The sequence below is a fragment of the Pelodiscus sinensis genome, chromosome 6 (genome assembly GCF_052426305.1).
Source record: "Pelodiscus sinensis isolate ZL-2025 chromosome 6, ASM5242630v1, whole genome shotgun sequence".
NCBI classification, from domain to species: domain Eukaryota; kingdom Metazoa; phylum Chordata; order Testudines; family Trionychidae; genus Pelodiscus; species Pelodiscus sinensis.
This window is the reverse complement of record NC_143057.1, coordinates 903424-915084: the sequence shown is the minus strand read 5'-3', so window position 1 is coordinate 915084 and position 11661 is coordinate 903424. Positions and strand designations below refer to the sequence as shown.

Below are 11661 nucleotides of genomic sequence, written 5' to 3'. Positions count from 1 at the left end.
CTGTGAATGTCCTTGTGCAAGAGCAGGCGGGCAGTGTGGACACTCTGCAGATTCTTGCGTAAGAACGGCTGTACTTGCGCAAGAAGCTGCGAGTGTAGACATAGCCCAGGAGGAGGAGGAGGGTGCTTGATGCAGAGGCAGACCCAGGAGGGATTGCTAGGTGTGGCAGCCCGGGGCATACAGGACAGCCTTACGCCCGGTTATATGCCTTGCCCCGCTCCACTAAGGAGAAGCCTTTTAATTGGCTACTTGCTTCCTCTTGGCTCATCACTAGGTTGAATTGATTTCCCCAGTATTCCTTGGTAGGCGAAATACCAGGGATGGGAGGTGATGGTGCAAGTGTTTCGTTTTTATTGCTCACCCTGGAAAAGCAGATCTAAATCATGCTACAGTGGCTGGAGTTGGACTAAACCAATGGAAAGGGCGGAAAAAAGGATCAAAATAAAATGGAGGGATAGTATCCATTATCTGTGTGGTCATTTCCCAGAGGGATGTTCAGTGCCTCTGCTATGCCTGCTTCTTCTGACTTTGGCACTTCCCCAAGCTCTGTAAAAGAGGAAGAGAAAAACCATTTCCATGTTGAGTGTCATGGTATTTTCCTTAATGCCAGAACTGCTGAAATCAGGTAATCACTTGAGAATCTCAGCTGCTGCTGCTTTTTTTCTTTTTAATAAAAGGAAAGGTTTCTAGCCCTCAGTGAAGGCGTGTCCTGCAACAGAAAGCCCTAAGGGGCAAGTGAGGCCAATTAACCTGCTGCTGGAGGAAAGCCTAGGGCTACATCTACACTGGCACGATCTTGCGCAAGAACGCTTTTGCGGAAGAGTTCTTGTGCAAAAACTCTTCCAGAAGAGAGTGTCTACACTGGCATGTGCGTTTGCGCAAGGGCATCCATGCCAGTGTAGACGCTCTCTTGTGCAAAAAAGCTCTGATGGCCATTTTAGCCATCGGGCTTTCTTGCACAAGAAATTCCTGTTGCCTGTCTACACTGGCCTCTTATGCAAAAACAGTTATGCAAGAGGGCTTATTCCTGAGCGGGAGCATCATAGTTCTTGCGCAAGAAGCCCTGATTTCATACATTAGAATGTCTGTGTAGTTGCACAAGAATTCCCTGCCAGTGTAGACAGGCAGCAAGTTTTGGTGCAAAAGCAGTCGCTTTTGTGCAAGATTGCGCCAATGTAGACAGCCTAGGATTGCTAAGGCTAATTGTTGATGAAATCCAACTGGAGGAGGAGCTGGGCCATGTTAATCAAGCCAGGAAGTTGGCAGCAGAAAGAGGGCGGTGGCAGTAGTCTGCAGTTCTGCCTGGGAGAAGGGCTGTGAGTGTGGGGCTGTAGTCTGCTCTTATTGTGTGGGTTGGCCTGGCAAACCCAGAGAGTGGGGGTACTAGAAGGGTGAGCTCAGAGGTGGAAAGGCAGCCAGGCAAAGAGTAACAGGGTCTGAGAAGGCAGTTGCAGGTCTAGGGTCCCTGGACTGGAACCTGGAGGTGTGGATGGGCCTACCCTGGGGAAGTGGTAGGGACCAGACAGTGGAGTTCAGACTGCTGAGGGGGGCTGTCTGGAGAGCATTTGTCACTCAAGAAGGGAGGGTTATAGTGACCAGACCAGAGAGCTGAGTCCCAAAGAAGCAGCATTCTGGGTGTCAGAGAAAATGGAGCCCATGGGGCAAGGAACCGACAGGCAGGTGTGTCAGGTCTGACCCCTGCTCCCCAAACAGAGACCTGGGAGGCACATGGACCCTGGATGTAAGGGTGGATCCTTGGGGCTCTGGATGCAAGGCACATGCAAGCCCTAAGGGATTGGTGTCAAAGTCCTTGCGGGGTGGCTCTCCCGTTCCCATCAGTGACAATAGCCACATCTCTAGGTAACCCCCGGTGGAATAAACATGAACAGCCTGTTGTTGACAGTGCTAAATGAGCTAGGAAGAGGGTCAGGTTATACAGGGACCTGGCAGCTCTGCAGCTGTCCCCAGGCACCCATGGGGAGCAGTCCTGTGCCACAGCATCTCCACACCTGCCTGCCAGGCTGCAGCGATGATGAATGGGTCCCTCAGGGGACAAGGCTCGGGCTTCCCTCTGAACTGATTGGGACAGCCCTTCTAGGAGGGACTTATGGGGCGGGGAAACCCCCAAAGGCCTGGTCAGAGCCAAAAGCTCCATGCCTGCCTTGCGGCACCAATGGCCAAGGAAGCGGGCCTGTCTGCGTGTGGCCCAAGGGACTGGAGCGTGGGGCAGGAGGTTGTCGCTGCCATGTGCAAAGGCAGGCTTGAGGGAGGACGCGGCTCCAAAGCTGTTGTCACAGCTCCATGACTGACAGGGCAGCTGCTCCTCACTGCAGCAGGGGGAGAGGTCGTGTGGATGTTCTGGGATCCACAGGTCTGAGCACTTACCTGCTGGATGCAGTGTGTCCGTGGTTGGGGGCCCCTCCACCGTCTCCTGCTGAGTCCCGCCAGACAGCTCTGGAGTCCCAGACAGGGCAGGCTCCTCTTCGCTGTGCCCTGAAGATGCCTGTGCTTTCTCTGCTGGCTCCTCCTCCACATCGTCTGGCCCTTTGGGTTGAGGCTCTGGCTCTGTAGCCTGCTGCCGGCCTCTTCCTCTCCCTGCTCCTCGGCCCCTCTTTGGCCCTTTGCTCTTGCCCCGCTCTCTGTCAGGACATTGCAGTGTCACACAGGGCTGGGAACCAGGGGCGACCCGGCCAGGCCCAAAGGAGAGCAAAGCCCCCAGCTGCCAGGCACATTCCCTGGGAGCTGGGTGTTGGATTCCCCCATGTGCAGTGCTTTGTCAGGGTAGCTGGACTGGCAAAGAGCTCCTAGTGTGGACACCACCAGGCCAGCAAACCTGCACTGCTGCTGCTGTCGCTTATTCCTGCCACTCCTACTTCTCCCACTGCTCAGCAAACTAGCCTGTACTGGCTAAGTATAGCTCTCCAGCTGTAGCTAGCTGCACAAGGGCTTTGTATGGGCCAGCTCCATCTGTCACAGGTCACAGCCTGTCTGTCCCGTGGCTTGGTGCACACGGCTGGTGAATTCTGAGCTTGCCTGGTTCACGGGCTCATGCCTAAAGCCACACGTTTTGCCAGCAGCCTACTGTAGGGAATTGCCTGCCATCTCCACCCATGTGGGTTCAGGGCTTATTCCCTCCTATGCAGGGACTGCAGTCATGGAACAGCTGCTCAGGTCTTAAAGCAAACTGAGAAATAGTGCATGTGACAGGGCAATATTCTGCAATAACCTGGGCTAACTTCAGTGAATTAGGTTTATACACAAATGTGGGCCAGAGCTTGCCCATAATCCCATGTGAGAGGTGGCTCCCAGCCCTCCAGGAACTGAAAGTGGGCCTGATAGGCTTGTAATGCCCCCAGAGAGGTCCCACGGCCTGGAGAAAGGCTCACCCGTACTATTCAAATGGGATTTGCCAGGGACTAGCAGCCGAGCAAAGGACTTTAACTAGCGTGAGCCCCCTTGCATGTGCACAATAAGCAGTGTTACAGGACAGGCCATTGGGCTGTCCATATACTGCTCCTGGAGCAGTTGGGGGGGGGGGGAAGGAGCTGCGCACAACTTGGCAGCTCTGCGACTGGGGTAGGCTGGAGGGTGCCATTGAGCCTGTACCAGCCCAGGGCAGCAGGTTGGTTTCCCCCATGTGCTCTGTCAGTGATCCCTGAGCTCACCAGGACACGTGTGAACGTTTGACCAGCAGCAGATCTGGAACTGGGGGTCTTTGTTCTCTTGTGCACTTCCCTGGAGCACTCGTGCGGTGTGGCATTCTGCTGCCCAGGCGTGGCTATTTGCACTTACCACTGCACATGCTCAACGGGACAGGGCTCCATTGGGTGAGAGCCACACTGCCCTGCAAGCTGCCCGGGGTGCCCTGTGGCTCCTCGGGGGGGGGGGGGCAATCCCAGCAGCAGCTCACAGCCCAGGCTCTGCCCACTTCCCGCTTTGCTGGAGGGGATACTGCAGAACAGCGCCAAAGGCTTTCTGCCCCCCTTGCCTTGAGTGAGCCCTGAGCACAGAGCTCCGTTCCCTGCGGAGCTGGGTGCATCCTGTCTCCAAGAGAAAATCCCCCTGGGGTTAGTGCAATTTACCTCAGAACCCACTCCGCGGTGTCTTTCTCCTGTGCCTCTGCTTTCCTCTTCCTCAGCAGCTCTCGGTCTCTCAGGCGGCGCGTGATGGCTCCTACAACAAGCCTGCTGTCAGTGTGGGGGGCTGACGGGCAGCCTGTGCTAAGTCTTCCTGGGTGACGGGCACAACAGGGTGAGTCAGGCAGGAGAATCCTGGGGTGGAAGGGAGTCACCTCAGGCCCAGGCGGCGAGCTGTTCTGTGAATAGCCCCCAGGACAGCAATGCGCCTGCGAGTGCAGGTAGGGGATGAGAGCTCACACCCTTCATGCCGCAAGTAGCACTTTACGAAAGCAGGCGTGCTCTGGGCATGCCCAGCTTCTTGGACAGGCGATCCCACAGGGCAGCAGCATCCAGAACATTGTGGCCCATTAAATCATTGCAGAGCTGCTGGTTGGAAAGCCTGCCGATGGTTCACCCATTCTCATTGTTTGCTGGTCCCATCATTGGCTCCCTCAGCTCTCAGAGGGCCTGGCCCTTGGCTCTACCGCTCTCTCAGCTGCGTCTGCTGCAGTTTGAAGGCTCAAGTGTTTATCACACATTGCTTCAAGGGTGCTGCCACATGTTCATGAATCTCAAGGTTTCCCCAACGGGTATCCACTGTGGCCTCATGCTACATGCTGGCCTGGGACTCATTAGACCTGCATTTTAATCCCAGCTTTGCAATTGGCTGCTGAGCGACCTTGGCAAAGTCTCCGTAAACAGGATGAAGTTCCTGGAGCACAGGGCCATCAGTGGCTGAGCCAGGATGGTCAGGGATGCAACCCTGTGCTCTGGGTGTCCTTAGCCTCTGACTGCTAGAGCTGGGAATGGGCAACAGGGGATGCCTGTTCTATTCACGCCCTTTGGGGAACCTGGCATTGGCTGCTGCTGGCAGGCAGGACCCTGGGCTAGATGGGCTGTCGGTCTGACCCAGTTTGACTGAGCTTACTTCCTGTCTGTAAAATGGGGTAATGGCCCTGCGCTCTGCTACAAAGGGCTTTGCGATCCACTCAGGATTGTCATCTGGCAGCCTGCGGCAGGAGCTTGCACTTGGCCTCTCCTGTGGCCAGGTCAGATCCTGTGAGAGGCAGCACCCCTGGCTGGGATCGGCCCCTATGGGAACGCACTTGAATGCTCAGGGCAAGCAGTTGTGCAGAGGGCAGAGGGAGAGCTTAGCGCCTGGCTGGAGAGAGGCCTAATGGGTTTCAGACGGACAACCTGGGCCAGGAACATTCCTGTCTGCCCTGGGTGGTGGGTATACGTTGGGCTTAGCTTCCCCGTGGGAGCCAAGTCCCCACACTGTAGGGCAGGCTGCCCACCCACCCACCCCATAGCAGGCAGTGCCTGGCCCCAGCCTCACCAGTCCCAGAGCACAGAGAGGGTGGGCAACCCCAAACGCAGCACAACTGAAGCCCAGACAGTCCCAGGAGCCTGGAGGGAGCCCTGCTGAATCATAGAATCATAGAATCATAGAATAATAGGACTGGAAGGGACCTCGAGAGGTCATCGAGTCCAGCCCCCCGCCCTCAAGGCAGGATCAAGCTCCGTCTACACCATCCCTGACAGATGTCTATCTAACCTGTTCTTAAATATCTCCAGAGAGGGAGATTCCACCACCTCCCTTGGCAATTTATTCCAATATTTGACCACCCTGACAGTTAGGAATTTTTTCCTAATGTCCAATCTAAACCTCCCCTGCTGCACTTTAAGCCCATTACTCCTTGTCCTGTCCTCAGAAACCAAGAGGAACAAATTTTCGCCTTCCTCCTTGTGACACCCTTTTAGATATTTGAAAACCGCTATCATGTCCCCCCTTAATCTTCTTTTTTCCAAACTAAACAAGCCCAGTTCATGAAGCCTGGCTTCATAGGTCATGTTCTCTAGACCTTTAATCATTCTTGTCGCTCTTCTCTGTACCCTTTCCAATTTCTCCACATCTTTCTTGAAATGTGGCGCCCAGAACTGGACACAGTACTCCAGCTGAGGCCTAACTAGTGCAGAGTAGAGCGGCAGAATGACTTCACGAGTTTTGCTTACAACACGCCTGTTGATACAACCTAGAATCATATGAAGCTGCAGGGGAGGGCAGAGCTGGGAGCACAGTGGGAGTGGGGCCAGCCTGGCAGTTTGGGAAGGCATTGCCTTCTCCTGCCTCTGGTGCCCACTGTCCCTGCTGGGAATAGCGAGTCACAGCGCAGGTCTACACTGCACTTAGCGGGTGCTGCCCAAGGGGCTGGTCCATTGTGCTGTAGATGGCCCAGGCTTGAGCTGGAGTTCGGGCTCCAGGGACCTGCGAGCTGGGGCTGTTCCAGAGAACAGGCTGCACGTCTGCCCTGCCTCCCCCCCATGAAACTCAGCTGAGTCTGAGCCAGCTGGCACAGGCCAGCCACAGTGCAGATTCACCCAGTGACGCCATGGGCTGAAGGCTGCCTGCAGATAGAAGGGTGGGGTCCAGCACAAGACGCCACTTCTTCCGTGTGAAGGGTTCCAGCAGCCACGTATTAATGAATCAGTCCTCACTGAGCCGGTGTTTGGGCCTCAGTGGCTTTCCAAGTGTCACGTGGCTGAGCTGGGGCCAGAATTCAGGGCTGGAATCCCAACGTTTGCCATCAATGGCAAAGCTCCCATTGACGTCACTGAGTCAGGATTTCCACCCCAACTGCCTGTGCCCCAGCCCAGAGCTATCCTTGTGTAGGGTGCCTGCCTGCTTGGAACTCTGTCACCAAGGGCCGTCACTGCCCCAGCACGATAACTAGGTCCATACGTGCACCTTGGCTCTCCCTTCCTAGGCCTCAGCAGCTGCGAGTGCCGTGTAAAAGAGCTGCTAGCATGCCCCTTTGCTGTGAGACAGGACAGCGGATGTGCCACACAGGCAGAATAATGAATTTCTGCAACATCTCCAGCAAGGGCCGGTGAGTGCTTGGCAGTGTGGAATGAGGCAGGGTACCACTAATTACACTTAGCACCATCCAGCCAACAGCCTTAAAGCATGTTAATTCACTGAGCCTCCCAAACAAGCCCTAGGAGAATCAGGAGGGTTGTTACCACTAAATAGGGAAACTAGGCATGGAGCAGCCAAATGTCTTGGGCACAAGGAATCTGATTCTTCTGGGAATAAAACCAGCAGCTCCTGATTGTGTGCTAAGCCATGGCTATCCCTCTCTGGATCTCCAACCCCAGCCAGGAGCAATTAACTCGGGGGCTATGTCTACACTGGCAGGGTCTTGTGCAAGAATGACCATTCTTCCACAGAGCATCCACATTGCCCCCCCACTCTTGCACAAGAAGATTTACAGTACGGCGTCGGAAGAGAGGGCTTCTTGCACAAGGGCTACGCGCTTTTCTAACAGGTGTAAGCCTTCTTGTGCAAGAAGGAAATGTGGACATGCGGAAGGGGTTTCTTGCACAAGAAAGCCATATGGCTAAAATGGCCATCAGAGCTTTCTTGCGCAAGAGCGTGTCCACACTGCCATGGACACACTTGCACAAAAGCATGTGGCCATGTTCTTGTGCAAGAGTTCTTGTACAGGAACCTGCCAGTGTAGACATAGCCTGGGAGTGCTGCTTTCTTAGGCTTTGGAGCCCATTCTGCACTGAACACAAGGCTACAGAATTATTGTTTTTATAATAATGCCTGGGCCCCATAGAGACACCCAAACAGAGATGTGCTCTGTCCAGAGAAGCTTGCACTCTGAACAGTCATGACAGGGAAAGGGTGGGAAATTACACTGTGATTCAAAAAATATACTAGGAAGTGGACAATATAAAGTAAGAGACACGTGCCACAGCTTGACAGTCCTGGTCAGCAGCCAAAGTTTCCCTTAATTCTCAACACACGAATGTTATAAAACATGATGCTCTAAACATACAAAAAGGGCAACCTGAACAGCAGTCCCCCCCCAGGGCTTATTTTAGTGACACACGATGTCATAACCTGTTGCCTGCCAAATAGCAAAGCAGCAGGAGAGTTGCTGAGAAGGCTGGTATGTTGAATGGTAGAAGGCCACTCACAGGACTGATGGAATGAATTCATTGACGGCTGTTAAACCAGGATGCATTTAGCTACCAAGCACGTTGGCTCTTGAAGGTGTAACCGAGGTCAACCCCTTGTTTCTTTTTGTGAGCGAAGAGACTGTCAAAACTTGCTGAGAAACAAATTCTGAGAAAAATATTCCAGGCTAAGTGTACTAAACCTGCACCAACTTCACACTCCAGCCAATTACTGTACTTCTAACTGATAGAGACCGCCAGCCCAGTCTAACAAGAGGGCGCTGAAAGACTGAAGAGTGGTCTCACTAATGTTTGCTTGCATTCTATTATGCAGTGTCACGGTAGGTTGGCATCTGAAGTCAGGAGTATAGTTACCAACTAGCACCTGTATGGGGCCTGCTCAAACTGGAATGAAAAAACTGTCTTATGAAAAATATTCTGGGACCTCGGATTTCACTCCACATCTGATGCCAAGATTCGTGTGCTGGTCAAAGAAGTAATTTAGCTAGCTTTCACACCACCTGGCAGGACTTTGCAGTGACATGTCGCTCACAGGCCAGATCCCCTAAGTAAAACACCTGAGTTTTTTACCAGAAGAGTATGGATGCACAAAGACTGACAAAGTCAAGTCAAAAGCCAAGAGGCATACCATTTGATGTACCGTTACAGGGAATTGGCAATGCCTCTGGATTCTGATCGCGCTGAGAAGCATTTCCAAATGCATTTCCCTTTTGTGACAACCTGACTTCCTGTATGCAAGGCAAATATGTTTCTTCCATACTCTGCATATCAAGCATTTACCACAGCGTATGTACATCGTTTGGATCACTGAACTCTTTTTGGATGCAATTAGCAGAAAAGAGAGACCATTGCAACTCACTAAGAATTCTAGTGACGAAGGCTGCCCACGATTCAAACGAGGTGTGGCATCTCCCACAATCGGCATCTATCGCCTGGTGACTATTGAGAGCCACCCTGGACATTTTACTAGGCTAGTTTAAGAAAATGACTTTATGCCAGAATAGCTTGAGAGAGAGATGCTAGCCCCACTTGTGACGCATTGGACTAGCAGGCTCCTGCTCCCCCAGTCATGGCAATGTTACCTGGTGCAGTGTATTCCTCTCCAGCTGATGGCGGCTGCTGGGAAGATTCCGAGTAAGGATGGTCCTTTTCTAAACCCTCCATTTTTCTTTGCCGGGTGTTGCTGGGGCTCTGTGCTTTCACTGCACCACAGCTCAGCTGCGCAGTAAGCGCCTCCAGGATCACTTGGGCTACATACTGCTCAAGGAGTAGTCAGAGAGAGAAACAGCCCGCCCACTCCACAGGGCTTATCTGGCCTGGCCACTGGGCTGGTCCTGCTCTTCTTATCGTGTGGCAGAGCAGGGGAGCTGGGGCTCATGCCTTGTCGAGTGGCTGCAGCTTTGTGGCAAGCCAGGCGCCTAAAACAGGAAGGGGAAAGGCTGAGTGGGGACCCTCATATTTAATAATTGGAGAGTGTAGCAGCACCTGCTACTTGCTCCCATTGGGTGAGAGAGGCAGGAGGGCAAGCCCAGCACAAAAGGGGCATCGCTGCAGTGAGAGGGCTCGCTGTTCAAGTCTGGTACTTAAGTGGCCATAGGCTTTCAGCACAGGAGTAAATTGCTCAGATCCCTGGGGCTGGGCGCTGAAAGACGACTGGCTTTACCCCAAGGAGAGCTGTTTGCGGCTGGGTATGGCCTCATGCCATGCCGGCAGTTCTCTGCAAGACTGCCTAGGGTGTGTCGCTCCAGGCCTCGGCCTGCGGTGAGAATGTTGGTAACGCCCACTCAGCAGGCTCCGGGCCCATCGTTTTCTTCCGGCAGGGCTGCTTTTGAGGCAGCACTTCTCAGTCTTGCCCTTAATCAGACAGCATCAGCCCTCACATTCAGGATATCAATAGCGTGCCAGGCCCCAGCCCAGCAAACACTTCTGCATGTGTAGAGCCCTGCTCATGTAGTGGGGACAGTGTTGTCTAGTGGATAGAGCACTAGCCCGGGGCTCAGGAGATCCATGTTCCATTAGTGGCTCTGCTGGTGACCTTGGGCACATCATCGACCCCCTCCGTGCCTCAGTTTCCCCATCTGTGAAAGCTGGCTAATGACAGTGAGCTCGTTGGTAATGAGCTTTGAGGTCTGCTGCTGGTGTGCTTTGCTGAGTCAGGCCTTGGTGGCCGGCTGCCCTTGCTCATACCTCATTTGGGCCTGAGTAAAGCCAGGATAGCTGTGCTGTACTGACATATCCCTCAATTAAGTATGCACAGAATCCTTAAGCTGACATAGGAGACTGTAAAAGAGCTTCCTAGGCCCTCAGCTGCCAGCTTCAGTGCCAAGCTGGAGTCAGCATGCTGAGCAGCAGCTGCATTACAGCCTGGCAGTGCCCACGTGGAGTGTGAGGCCCTAACACCTTCCTGCTGCTCCCAGTTCCAGCCAGTGAGCAGCCAGCACCGATCTGGGGTGCACAAGGAGCTATTCCCTGGGCAGCAGTCACAGCCAAGGACTCAGTGCCCAGACTCCTGATGACCAAGCCTGCAGCCCAGGAACACACTGATACCAGGCATGAGTCGTGTGGCAGATGGCCTCTGCCCTGGACTATACTGAGTAGGCTGTACGGAATGAGGGTGACACCTTGAGGGTGCATGCAGCTGTGGGACTGTGCATTGTAAGTACCTTTTCCAATAGGATAGTGATAGAGATGTAGCCGTGTTAGTCTGGTGTAGCTGAAACAAAACACAGGATGATGTAGCACTTTAAAGACTAACAAGATGGTTCAATAGGTGATGAGCTCATCACCCAATAAACCATCTTGTGAGTCTTTAAAGTGCTACATAGTCCTGGTTTTTTTCCAATAGGGTGGGGGATGCTAACAAGGGTCCTCCTCAGGGTGAGCAGCCTTCGCCGTTTCCTGGGGGGGAGGGATGCACATGCAGTGACTGGGTCCTGGCCCCATGTACCCTCTGAGCAGAGGCTGACTCGGGGCAAGCCGGCAGGGTTACCACACTGCCGGGTTTTTCTGGGCACAGCCTGTTTTTTCATCCTCCATCCTCTGTTCAAGCACATTTTTTTCAAAGAGGATGTGTCTGGGAAATTTGCAAGCAGACATTTCAGTTCAGAAAGCACTTCCTCTCTGCCTGGCTTGGTCCCTCTCTTGCAGCTGCAGCTGCCAGATCCTGCCACCTGCCGAGCACCTCTTGGGTAGGCCTAGCCCCTGAAGTTAGTTAACATTAGAGGCAAGCTTAGGCCTTTTCCTTTCAGTTCCCTCCTGACCAGTGTTAGCTCAGTCGCTCTGTGCATGCCCTTGCCCTAGGTCCTGAGGTAGGTGGCTCCATCGCTTTGGCGGGTGTGGACACAGCGGGGCTGGGATTTCGGTTCCCAGCAGGCCGGGCGGAAGAGGCAATAGCAGTTAGGCTGAGTGCCTATGGACAGAGCAAAAGGCGCCACTTAGAAAGGAGAAACATTTCCTGTCAGAATCTTAACCACTTGAAACATTTTGTGGGGCTGGCTCTGCTGGCCAGCAACTGAGGTTTGACTGAAGGCTCTGAAACGGCCTGCAGAGTGAT

At 53.6% G+C, this 11661-nt stretch overlaps 1 protein-coding gene across 1 annotated transcript; it reads right to left on the bottom strand.

Moving 5' to 3' along the window:
* Positions 1 to 328: 328 nt before the first annotated feature.
* Positions 329 to 10382, bottom strand: HEMGN (hemogen). The gene is made up of 4 exons (XM_006114824.5): positions 9191 to 10382; positions 4083 to 4173; positions 2386 to 2639; positions 329 to 546 (listed from the first exon to the last, which is right to left on the bottom strand). The coding sequence occupies exons 1-4, from the start codon at positions 9270 to 9272 to the stop codon at positions 437 to 439; spliced, it is 537 nt and encodes a 178-aa protein (XP_006114886.2). The 5' UTR covers positions 9273 to 10382; the 3' UTR covers positions 329 to 436.
* Positions 10383 to 11661: the final 1279 nt, after the last annotated feature.